The sequence below is a fragment of the Equus przewalskii genome, chromosome 23 (genome assembly GCF_037783145.1).
Source record: "Equus przewalskii isolate Varuska chromosome 23, EquPr2, whole genome shotgun sequence".
Lineage (NCBI taxonomy): Eukaryota > Metazoa > Chordata > Mammalia > Perissodactyla > Equidae > Equus > Equus przewalskii.
The window spans coordinates 456,593-469,150 of NC_091853.1; the positions used below are offsets into that span (position 1 = coordinate 456,593).

At 51.9% G+C, this 12,558-nt stretch overlaps 1 protein-coding gene across 48 annotated transcripts in view; it reads left to right on the forward strand.

Moving 5' to 3' along the window:
* The window catches only part of NFASC (neurofascin), a 175,483-nt gene that overhangs the window by 79,196 nt on the left and 83,729 nt on the right, over positions 1–12,558 (forward strand). For 46 of the 48 annotated variants that reach the window (XM_070591195.1, XM_070591197.1, XM_070591215.1 and 43 more), the window contains one exon: positions 2,213–2,321. The exons of the other annotated variants lie outside the window; for them this stretch is intronic. In XM_070591195.1, the coding sequence (XP_070447296.1) occupies positions 2,213–2,321 (109 nt within the window). The remainder of the gene's footprint in view (positions 1–2,212; positions 2,322–12,558) is intronic. 48 annotated transcript variants of the gene reach the window in all.

Below are 12,558 nucleotides of genomic sequence, written 5' to 3' on the forward strand. Positions count from 1 at the left end.
GAGTTTCAATAATTAGCATTCTAATGATTTCTCGTTTCTCAACCTAGTCTGTCATTTAAAATTTATTCTTATTTCAAAAATGTTTTACAAAAGAGCAGAGAATAATGTAACGAACTGATGAACCCATCGCTCTCTTCAACAATTACCAGCACAAGGCCATTCTTGTCTCAGCTGTACCCCTGCCCACTCCTCCTTTTTGCCTTACTGACCAATTTTCACAACAATGAAGTATTTCCCTAACATCTTCAAAATGCATTATTTGGGGCCCTAAAAAATATTCTTAGGGATTCATAGATTTAACCATATTTGTTATGTTTCAATCTGTTGCTGTTATGATCCTTTTTGATGCTCAACTTGACTGTGGAAGCCTTACTCTGGTTGGCTTCTGCGTCCTTTTGCCATGACACTAGTAGCCTTGACGCTTGCTTTGCTTTTTTGGTGTAACGAGATGTTCTAGGCTCATCTTGTGCCTTTGCTGCATCAGACGTTTCTCCTAGGAAGCCTGATTCCTTTATGGGGGAGGGTATTTAGAGTTCAGGGTCTGATTGCTGGGGTGCTCTTTCCTACCAGGATGCCCCTTGTTTCTAGGTTTTATAGGGAACAGAGCTAGGGAGTGTGTGTGTGTGTGTGTGTGTGTGTGTGTGTGTGTATAAGATAAAACATGTGGAGTTCATACTGATACACCTGGTGCACGATCAGGACTACTGAATTTTCACCTGATCTCGTCAATCTTATATTTGTGTCTCCTTTCAACAAGAAACTCTTGTTTCTCAGCAACATCAGTATTGTGACTCATTTGATTTATCCCTGGATACACCTACAAAAGTCTCAGCATAACAACAACAACGAAAATAATAATACTGGAGTACCACCGATATGATTATTGGAAACAGTTTACGGGTGGGGGGGGGATGGGACAGTTCCTTTTATCCTTAAAATATATCCCTCCATGGAGCCACAGTCAAATCACTGGGTTTTAATTTCTCTGTGTGTAGTCGTACCAACCAAGTGGACACATAGACTCACTACATTTTATTTTTACTTTAGGGATTTCTTTTAAAAATATTAATTGTGTCTTATAATTATGTCAGATATTTACATGTTCCAAAGCAAATCCACAAGGTCCGTTCCAAGTCCAGCTTCTGTCCCTGTCCCCTCCACCTCGTTCCTACCCCTCCCTGTAGGTCTCTATCTCTTACTGTCTTTTTAAAAATATAAGCAAATACATATATATCTTTGCATTCTTCCCCCCTTTCTTAAATAAATGGTAGCGTATTAAACACACTTTTTCCTGTCATGTTTTTTTCACTTAACTGTAGTCCTGGAGATCACAGCATGGGCGTATAGGATAGATTCCAAGCAGATGCCTGGAACTGGGATGCGGGTCAAAGAGTAAATGCGTACTTGTTTCGATAGGTATTGCCACATTCCCCTCTGCAAAGGTGGATTGTACCATTTCCTGCAGATACATTTTCATATTAAAGCAAATGACTAAATGAGATGTTATCCGTACTGAGAAAGGTTCAATGATTGCCCAAAACGACAGGAGCCGGGACCTGAGCCTCTAAAATGCTGACTAATGGCCCAGTGGCCTGACCCACTCTACCGCACCTTCTCCCCATTCTACAGATGAAGAAACTGAGACACTTGTAGGGAAGTGATCCATCCTAAAAGATGTAACCGGCTAGAACTTGCAATCCACGTCCCCGACCCTAAAGTTAGATCTTCTTTCAATGTGTCCTAGATTTATTTATGATGAACTCGGTTTGATTACGTGTAGATGGGGAAGAAAAACAATAGTTCTCCATAGTAAGTTAAGAAAATTAATGAGATAATTGTGGGTAAATTCTCCCTCCCTTGGGTGTAGGAGAGATTCTTCGAGATAACGGCTTAACTCCTTTAGGTGGATGAGGAATTGGCAATTAGATTATGGTGTCAGGGCACTAATAATGATCTGATGGATGAGATAGCTGATCCCCTGCCCCCCCCCAAAGGCTCACATGCTTGGGCACCCTGCAGAATCTGTCCCATTTCTTGCAGAGTGCTCTGAACGTCTTTGAACAAAGATGCCGTTATGCTATGCAAAACTTTCCAAATGAGGGTGGACAAAGATGTAATTTCCTGAGTAAAGGAACAAGCTGCAAACCACAAAGGCTTTTCTTTTTCTTTCCTAGAGTGACCCTGGGTTTTTTTTGTGCTTGCTTTGACACAGGTTGATTGACGTATGTGCCATTTGGGATACTGGAGTTCTCCCTCCCACCGCAGACTGGAAGGGAGCCTCCTCGGGGGTTGCAGGGGCGAGGCTGAATGAGGCAGAGACGGTGAGTGGGGCTGGGGCTGGGGCACATGTCCCCGGGGGAGGGAGTGGGGGAATTCTTGCCTCCTGTCCCTTCTCTTTGATGAGAGAAGGTCCTTTGCCTAGTCCCCGAAATCTTCTGAGAGGACATCCCCTTCCTTTTCCCGGAGTCGGCCGCAGAGCCGGGCGTCGAGGCCTCCTCTCAAGGAGGCTGGCGCATGGGAAGCCCTCGCTCCTCCTGCTCCATCAGAGGCAGTCAGCCAGCGTTAGCCTTGCCTTGTCCCGACTGTCCACCTTAATTGAAACATTGGGAAACAGCTTTCTCTGTGACCCACATCCCTTCTTAGCCTGGCCTCCACAACCTGGGAGCCCTCTGAGTGACAGCCCCGGCATATGGGGGACAGTCCGGAACCCCTTCCTTGGGCGGGGCATTGGGCCCTGGCAGATGCTGCCCAGGGCGCAGTAAGCAGCCGAGGCTGACATCACTGAAGCCACACTCTGTGTCCGGGGCTGCACGGTTCCATCCTGGGTTAGAATCTCCTGCTGCTCCCAGCAACTCCTGTTTTAGTCTCAGGCCGTGGGTGGCAGGAGAGGACATGCCAGAAATGAGGGCTGTAGTTTTAACCAAGGGGTGATTGTCAGTGAATCACAGGCCAGCAGCCTGGGGGCTGCCGGGCTGGGGCGTCTGACCTGGAGCCCTGAACAGAAAGGTTTCCTTATTCTTGAGTGTGGGTGTCTCTGCCTCATTTCTCTCTCTCACTCCAGCTCCCTCTCCATGTGTCTTCTGTTGTCTGGAAAGAGTTGGAGATGGGTCTGGGGGCACGCAGGGAGGGGTTGAAAGGCGGGAGCAGAGCATGCTGATGACGTGGATTTCGGGTCTGGACAGAGTCCAGCTCTACTTGCTTTGTGACCTTAGGAAAGTTTCTGACCACTCCAGGTCTGAGTCTCCTGGTTGTACCTGGGGACAATAGTGAACATCTTGTTGTAAAGATTAACCCTACAAGGAGCCCTGCCCAGTGCCTGGCTGACAGCTGGTGTTAGGCCGTGACGTCGTCGTTTCTCCTGTCGACAGTGGCTCAGATGGACTTGTTCTGTGCAGGTAGTTTCTGTGAGGGCCCTTTTAGGGCTACAACTTGCCTTAGAACAGAGTCAGGTTTCAGGGGCCACCTGGGAACTCCATCTGACCACGGGCTTTTTCACCCCATCACGTTGTTACTAACTATGGGACTTGAGCACGCTGACCGGCAGTGGCGGGGGACACCGTCCTGTTGATTTGCTGCCTTGGGAGGATTCTGATTACCTAGCAGCCCAGGTTGTTATAACGGGCATGGAAATATGTGGACAACAGCGTGAGAACAGATCCCCAGGTTTGTGCCAGGATCGGGAGCTAGTCCAGCTTTGTGTCACTATGCCTGCTCTCTTGGCACTTTTTCTTGTCCCCTCCCTACATCCTCCCTCTGTGCCCCCCAGAGCCCCTCCACAGCCCTCCCTGGGCACAAGCACTCTGGCTCGCCTATTGAGATCCCCGCCTGAGGAGCCTGGGGTCCTCCCTTCTCTGACGGTAGCAACATCACTGCCCACTGCACATCTGTCTGGCAGCTGGTCGTGCCCTGCCACATCCTCCTGATGCAGAGCACACCTGTTCCAGCGCACACCTCCAGACACTTCCAGTCTAATCAGCAGTGCCTGCCGCTGGCTGAGAACTTTATTTTTATAGTGTGTCTGTTTGTGTTAATCATGTCTTTTGACTTTCACAACAGTTCTGTGATGTGAGCAAGGCTGGTGTCATCATTCCCATTCGATTGATGAATAAACTGAGTCTCAAGAAGTTATTTCTCCAAGGTCCACAAAACTATCAACAGAGCCAACACCAGAACTTAGATGCTGTGACGCCACACTGCCTCCTGCAGTCTGAGACACTCACACATTCTGAGGGGCCAAAGGGTCAAAGGACTTTCAGAGACACAGAGAAACCTTAAAAAAAGGCATATGGCTATTGAGGAAACAGTAAGCTCTGGGAGGAGGAGAGCTGATGCAGGTTTCTTTAGTGGGTGGTCAGTATCATCAACATTTGAGTGCTCCCCATGCACCAGGCACCGTGTGCTGTGCCCCAGGGGCATTTCCCATTTAATCTGCCTCACAACACCCTGGTGAAATAGGGGCCATTGTTACCCACGTTTTAGTGGTGACGGAAATACAGGAGGATGCAGGAGCGAGCTCAGAGCTCCCCACCTCAGAGTGCCAGCACCTGGGTTCGGATCCCAGCCGTAGACCCACACAGCTGAGTCTTTGGTTTGGGGCCGCAGTGCACTTTAAGGGCGGCTCGTTGGAATCTCGCTGGAAACACGGCCCTGTTTCTGAGCGAGCCTCCGGCAGGGTTCAGCCAGCAGCTTGATGCTCTCATTGCATCTCAGAAGCTTCATGGGAGCGAGTGCCCCCTTTCTCCGTCCTCCTTCCCTTTGGCTCTCCTTTTGTTCCGAGGCCACTGCCATCTGGAGCTGCCCCAAGCATCTGCTCTCAGCTGTGTCCTCCGCCCGCCCCAGCGTGAGGCACCCTCCCTCACTCAGACTAATCTCTCCCCTCCGTCCTCTCCCTCACCCCCGGCGCTTCAGCTCCCGCTCCTCTCCAGGCAGAGGAGCAGACACCTGCCGTCTGACGCAGGGCAGGGAAACCACCCACTTCCCGGGGCTTCGGTTTCCCACATGGATCCATCTGGCTAATTGCACCCACACTCCTAAGTCCCTCTGCGTGTGGGTGGGAAGCTGGGCTTTCTCTCTCCAGAAACATTACAAAAGGCCACCACAGACAACGGACAGTGTGGCTCAGGACACACAGCTGTGGGTTGATTGGGGAAGGGCCCTGCCCCGCCCCTTCCCTGGGACAGATTCCAGGCCCTCGCGGCAGCACCCATGCCCAGCCCCCTTCCCCTGTGGGGGCTGAGACCTGCAGGGCCAGGTGCGGGGATGTGGGTGGCAGCAGTGAAGGCTTGTCCCCTTATAGCTTGTGCTGTCTGCCTTGTTAATGCTGAAGCGATGCAGTCATTTCTCCACCTGTCTCTGCCTTTCCTGCTGGCCCACTGAACCCACCTTGTTACCAAAGGCTGGGCTGTCCCGCTCTGAGTTTCTGTTTCTATAGGAGGACCACAGACTATAGCAGAGGGAGGCCCTCCTACATGCTGGTGTTCGAGCTTACTCAGGGCACAGGACACAAAGCTTTCCTCTGCACCGCTGGAGCCAAGTGTCTTCGGTGTAAGCGTTGTAGCTGCCAGGACTTTGTACCAGACTTCTAGACAAATAGTGCACCTTGTAATGCAGGACTTTCCCGTCTGCTCTCCCTCCCCTCCTCCAGGCTCCTGTATTTTCACACCTCCTGCAGCCCGTGGAAGCCTGCCGGGATGCCAGTTGGATCCAGACTGATGTCTGTGTTGGATGTAAATGCAGAGAGCTGGAGGGAGGCAGGCTGCCACTCCCTCCTGCTGTCTCAGTCCTTTCCTCCCTATATCCGCTTATCACGTCAAACAGGAATTTTAAAAATGCAACTGGGGGTGTGCTGTCCTTGGACTATCAGCCGCTAGGCCAATATTGACAGCAGGATGGAAGTCGCCTCCGAAGAATTGACCCAGCTCCCTCTCTGGGGCCGACTCTGGCCATGTGCAGTTGACGTCATAGGTCATGGGGCATTGGTGGAAGGAGTGGGTGTGAATAAGGGGCGGGGGTCTCCAGGAGTGTGAAATGCTTTGGTTCAGGCGACCGTGGCAGAGGCAGGAGAGAGGGGAGCCCAGGGCTGCTCCGGGGCCGGGATCTTGCAGGAGCCTTGCCCTCTCTGGTCCAACGTAGACAGCGCCTGTGCAGATAACAGTGTGTTGGCTCTAAGAATGAGTAATGCCTCCTTGGCCCCAGGCGCTAAGATATCGTTATTTGCACAGGCATTGTGTGTTTTGTAGGTCTGCAAAGTGATTTGTAGGTTTGAAAGCCCAGCTTGTCCAAAGCCATGTAGCAAAACAGTTCACCAGCTGCAACTGGGGGGAAATGAGAAAGGACCAGGGGGGTTCGAGTGCTGGGTTTGCGCCAGGCCTAGGGTTAGATGCTACACATACACGTTAGCTCCTTAACTCGTTTTAAGTAAACTAAATTAATTCATTTAATTAATAATTGTCACAAGTGCCTTGTAATAAGTCAGTTGTTTATCCCACTCTTAAAGACAAGAAAACTGAGGCTCTGGGAGAGAGTAAACCAATTGCTAAAGGCCACACAGCACGTAAACGGCTGAGGTGGGACTGAAACCCAGGTGTGTGGCTCCAAGCCCCTGCCCCGGCCACAAGCCGGGGGATCGTCTGGGACTTCCTCTGGAAGCTGCCTCTCTGAATCCGCGTCGGGTGTGCTTCCCCTGGTCTGCATGACTTCCTAGCTGGCTCGTGTCCGCTCGCTGGTAAAGCCCAGCCCTGCTCCGCTTTGAGCTGGCACTTGCTTCTGTGAAGGGAGCACAGGAAAAAGGTGGGAGCCACTGCCCTCGCCCTCACAAAGCTCGGAGTCTGGTTAAAGGCTGCAGGTCGGCTCCCTTTAACCCACCACTCTTCTTTTCCTGCTTGAGCTCAGCGCGCTGTTTTCAAGTGGCTTTAGAACGTAGGTCTGTTGAAACCAGGCTTGGAATCCTGCAAATAAAGGGCAGAGTGAGCAGCTTGACACGAGTGACGTCATGAGCAGGGTCCTCAGATGGACTGCGGCCTGGACTCCAAATGGACGCCCCGCTCAGGGAGCCTGGGAGCCCATCGGCCAGTGCCCGGGTGAGGAAGCCAGGGTTGGAAAGAAAGATGGTGGGGTCTGTGCCGCCGTCGCCCTTTGGAAAGCTGCTGAGAGAGCTGGAGGCCCAGGCTGCCCTTTCTGCACGCCCCTTCTACAGCATTCTGCAGTTTACTACAGAGGTCGGGACCAGACAGCTTGTGACTTTCTCAAGGCGCCAGACAAGAACTGAGCCCTAGGTCTTTTTTTTTTTTAATCAACATTCAGTGTGTTAACGCTATAGACCTCAAAACCTAATTCTTCCTGAAAATTTTAATTTTAACCAAGAAATTTTACAATTCTCCTCATAAATCTTGTAAATTTTAACAATCACTTCTTTGATCCCATTAATAAATTTAGTTAATTAAATTCCTTTGAACATTTTAAACTCCATTTATAAATTAATCATTCTCTTTTCTTTCTGAAGTATCACAATGTTCTGTCTTCCAAGTCCTTATGTAATTCTTTTTTCTCATTAATATTTTAAATAACAGCTTTATTGAGATATAATTCACATACCATAGAATTCACCTATTTAAAGTATACAATTCAATGATTTTTAGTGTATTCACAGAGTTGGGCACCCATCCCCACAGTTAATTTTAGAACATTTCATTACCTCTCCCCCACCAAAAAAACCCATACCCATTAGTGTCTCCCCCTTCCCCCCACCCTGGTCTTTCTCTAGCCCTGTGCAACCGCTAATCTACTTTCCGCCTCTATAGATTGGCCTATTCTGGATGTTTTATAGTAATGGAATCAGACAATGTGTGATCTTTTGTGTCTGGCTTCTTTCACTTAGCAGATGTTGTCAAGGTTCCTCCATGTGGTGGCATGGATGAGTACCTCATTCCTTTTTTATGGCTGAATAATATTCCGTTATATAGATATAGCACATTTTATTTATCCATTTGTCAGTTGATGGGCATTTGGGTTGTTTCCACTTTTTGTCTGTCATCAGTTATGCTGCTCTGAACGTTCATGTACAGGTTTTCACGTAGACATGTATTTTCAGTTCTCTTTGGTATATACCCAGGAGTGGAATTGCTGGGTCATATGATAATTCTGTGTTTCACCTATGAGGAACCTGAGGACTTTTCATACTAAATCTAAGCCTCTCTTTCTGGCCTTCTGCCTTCAGTCTCCATCTTCTCTCCCACCTTGGTCCCTCCTTCTTACCCTCCTGCAATCTTGGCCCCACCCTTGGACACCTGTCACATAGGACTTTGCCCACTCCCCGCTCCAGCTGTCCTCTGAGCCGTGGGGAGACAGCTGCTCTATCTCGCAGGATGGGGAGCCTCCCAGCTCTCTCTCCAGCTTGAAGAAAGATGTGCGTCTAACTGCTATGACACTTTCTCGCTGAGGGTAGAGGACAGGGAGCCCAGACGAGTGAGGAGCTGGGAGCTAGGGTCTTGCGTTATTGAGAGGTGGGGCCCTTCCAGGAGGTGGCAGAATTCCTCCCGGGGCGCACAGGGTTGTTCCCTGCTGTTCCTCCCAGGCCGTCTTTCCTGGAGTCAGTTTGGTTTTGCTGATGGTTCCAAGGCAGAGGCTGTCCTATACCCTCCCTGTTAACTTTTGTTTCCTTTATGATCTGCTTTATCTGGTGATCTTTCTAAGTGAGGAGACAGGTCAGAGCTCAGTTAAGCATGAGCAGAGCCTGTGAGTGGAGCCTGAATAGTGGAAATGCACAGATATCCACAAACTTTATTTAAGCCAGCCCCTGCACAGCACATTAGATCTACTAATCCGCAGCCACCCTGACTACATTCTAGTTTTTTCCATTCCATGTATATTTTCTAGTCCTGCCCCTCAGAGGATGAGCGAATAAGCAATGATAATGAGGAGAAAATTCACAGCCCCAGAGAACCTTGGAAAGCTGGCTGGATGGTAGCACCAGCGATGTCCTTCCCAGTGTGCCCAGTGACTGCCGGCCTGTGTGTTGGGCTATCAGCAGGGCAGGGCTGGGGACCCGGCCGCCTGTGTACTTTGGGCTCCCTTGCCATGACAGGCTAAGGTGTGCCGGGGTCCAGCTGGTCTGGGGTGATGCGGCAACCCCACTTCATCCATATATTGGGCTATGTGTATGTTCATTGCAGCATTGTAATGGGGAAAAAATAAAGAAAAACAACCTCGGGGGCCGGCCCCCTGGCCGAGTGGTTAAGTTCGCACGCTCCGCTTCGGTGGCCCGGGGTTTCACTGGTTCAGATCCTGGGTGCGGACATGGCACCGCTCATCAGGCCACGCTGAGGTGGCATCCCACATGCCACAACTAGGGGGACCCACAACTAAACATACACAACTATGTACCAGGGGGCTTTGGGGAGAAGAAGGAAAAAACATGAAAGAAAAACAACCTAAAGGTCCACTACAAGCAGATGGCTAACAGGTCTGTGTTAGGCCCACACGATGCGGTTCAGAGACAGGACCAGCAGGCCCCCGTGCCCGAGCTCCGGGGCTCAGGGACCCCGCCAGCTGTGCCGTGACAGCGAGGTGCATGCTCCTCCCACCCTAGAAGTGGCCGCACTTTCTGGGTGGCTGCAGCCTGCTTGTGGGGCCCAGCCGGCCTGGTGGCAATGGCAGCAGGCTGCCCTGTGAGTGCTGGCGCCCCTAGAGGGCCCGGTGGCAATGGCAGCAGGCTGCCCTGTGAGTGCTGGCGCCCCTAGAGGGCCCGGTGGCAATGGCAGCAGGCTGCCCTGTGAGTGCTGGCGCCCCGAGAGGGCCTGGTGTGAACACTAGATGTTCACGGTGGCCACCTTGAGGGAAGGGTCTCTTCCCCTTTCCTCTTTCCCATCCCCTCCCTCCCCCAACTTCATAAAGAGCCAAGCGGTTCCGGTTTCAACCTATAGATTAATTCCGGGTGTTGAGCAGAAAACAGCTGTTTTCAGCCAAATCCCTAATCCTAAACCCAGGTGTGCCCTTCCACCCCCTCCCCAGGCGGGAATCCGGGCCACCTGATACCGTTGTTCCCCCACCCCACTCCTGCTGAGACCCCGTGGCCTCTGTGAACTTAGCCGAGGCAGGGAGAGGAGGGGCCTGGCCTGCTGGTGCCCCTGCCACCACCCCGACGACGTGGATGGCTCTCAATGGTTAACACACAGCCCCTCACTCCTCGCAGATCTCTCCCCCTGACAATGAAAGGGAGCCAAGCATGAAACACAGCCACCGAGCAGATGGAGACCACCTCCCTCCAACCCCGAGAAGAGCGGAGGGGGAAGGGGGAAGGGGGGCGTTCACTCCCATATACAAGATTTCCTTGGCTATTGGAAAATCCTAGAAGACAACCGGTTGGACCCCACACAGGCGAGGAAGCTGGGTCTCTGCCCTGGGCGTGGGGAGAGGCAGAGATCTGGAAGCACCTGGTGAGTGCTCTCTTAGGCCGTCAAGTCCTCGTGCCCTGGAGGGTTGGGTGCAGATCCAGCCCTTCGAGGGGACGTGGGAGCGTGTGTGGGCAGACAGACTTTGTTAAAGACGCTGGGCCGTGCAGTCACTCCGTGGGGCTACAGAGGCAGATGTGGGGAGTTGTGATTCTTTGGCAGGTGCTCTCTGAAGAGGTGGCCAGGGAGCCCCTCCCTGCTGCCTGCCTTCCTACTCTCATCTCCTTCCAGAGATCCCACTGTCTTTCTCCTTGCTGGACACTCTCTCTTTGGGACAGGCTGATGGTCTTCGATAGGGAGGATCTCAAGTTTCCTGGGAAACCCAGCCGCTGGCTTCAGACGCCTGTGAGTGGAGGGAGGGGAGCAGGCTGGGTCACCATCTGTTGCATCGTTCCTTCCTTGGTGTGAGAGAAACGGAAGGGAGGTGGCAGTGGGATGGGAGGGGATGAGGACGAGGGTCCTGCATAGTGCCTGGGTGATCCCCCTGCTGCAGGTGGACTGCAGAACCCGGGCAGCCAAGCTGGAGCCCTCAGGATGAGGGGGCGGGAGGCTGGGAAGGGAGGTGATGCCGGTCGTGGGGCTACTGCCTGGGTTCCGAGAGTCTGTCCGCGGGATAGAGAAAAGCGGGCGGCCCTGACTGGGATCAGACAAAGCTCTGGGAGGGAATGGGGGAGGATTTCAAAAGAAAAGGAGACTCTGCTTCAGAGGATGGTGAATAGATATTATTATTGGGTTATTGCTATTATGTTTTACTCAAGCTTACACTTAGAACAACAATTTCATCATATATGAATTTAACCTAGCATTTATAATATGTTGTACTAATTCATTGATGGGTTAAGTATCTTCCAGCAGTAGGAAGTATCTGATAAGAAGGCTGTACACGCATCCTGTGAATATTCATCCTGCTGTCTCGCTACAGAGGGACACAAGACAGACTCTGAGCTCAAGAAGGTCAGAGTCTGATGCAGGAGATGGACGTGGGGACAGTAATCCCACAGGCAGGAGGAAATGACCGCTGGAACAGAGCAGGGTGGCATGCTGGGGGGCACGTGGAAACGGCAGCCTACTTTCAGTGGGAAAGCAGGGTCAGCGTCATGGACAGCTGCCTTGCCGGGCCTTGGCCAAGAAGGGAGCTTGCACTACAGAGAAAGAAGGGAATAGCATTGCTGGCTGAAGGAAAGCGGGGGCGCGGCCGGCCGAGGTGAGGGGGTGCCCGGCCTGCTGGGCAGTGGAGGGGCCAGGCTGCACGGGAGACACACCTGTGCAGCGGGTGCGGGGGCAGAGGCTCCCCAGAGCCACATTGCAGGGCCCTGGGAGCTCCGCCGCGAGGGGTTTTTGTCTTTTAGGCCAGCTCCCTGACTGCTTTTTCTGCCAAGACAAATGTGATAGAGGATGGCCACGGGCAGGACACACACAAGCTCTTTATTCTTTAAGAAAAAGCAGAAAGTGAGTGAGAATGGGATGATTATAGGGGTAAGCTGAGCCAGTCTGGTTTATGTTTGTCTATAAGTCATTTGCAGCTGTCCCTGGTTTGTATTGGGAAGTTACTGGAGAAATCAATCCTGGGCTCCGGCTGACAGGGCCTGGCTGGCCGTCTGCGTGGAGCCCTCCACCCGGTGTGGCATGCGTCTGAGCGCTCTCGGGTCCCCCACTTGTGGCCCCTTCCACTCCTGGTTTTGACGTGCCTCGTTTCCTCTCTTGTTTTGGCTCCTCTCTCTGCTTTCTGCACAGGCTGCTGCCGGGCTTCTCTAGTAAGAAGCTCTGCTGAGTTTGCGTTTTTTAACCTAGTGCGCGATGGCTGAGTTTTGCTGTGTCTCTGTGGGGCTTTTATCGTCTCTCTGTTCCCCTGCGGTATCCTGTGGCAGTGATGTGTGAGTGTATCTCTGGGTGGGTTCTTCAGTGCTAGTCTAGTCGTTTCATTAGTTTATTCTGAGAGCTGATGGCTGGCGTGTGGCTCATGGCGCTGATCTGCTGGTATGTCCGTAGGTGTCAGTTCGGGAGCACAGCCTCGGAGAACCTGCAGGACGGTTTTGTTCATGGCGTTCTGAGGCGTTTCACACTGAACGTGTTCAGTCCGAAGCTCGTGGTCTCCCTGCACCCACCCCTA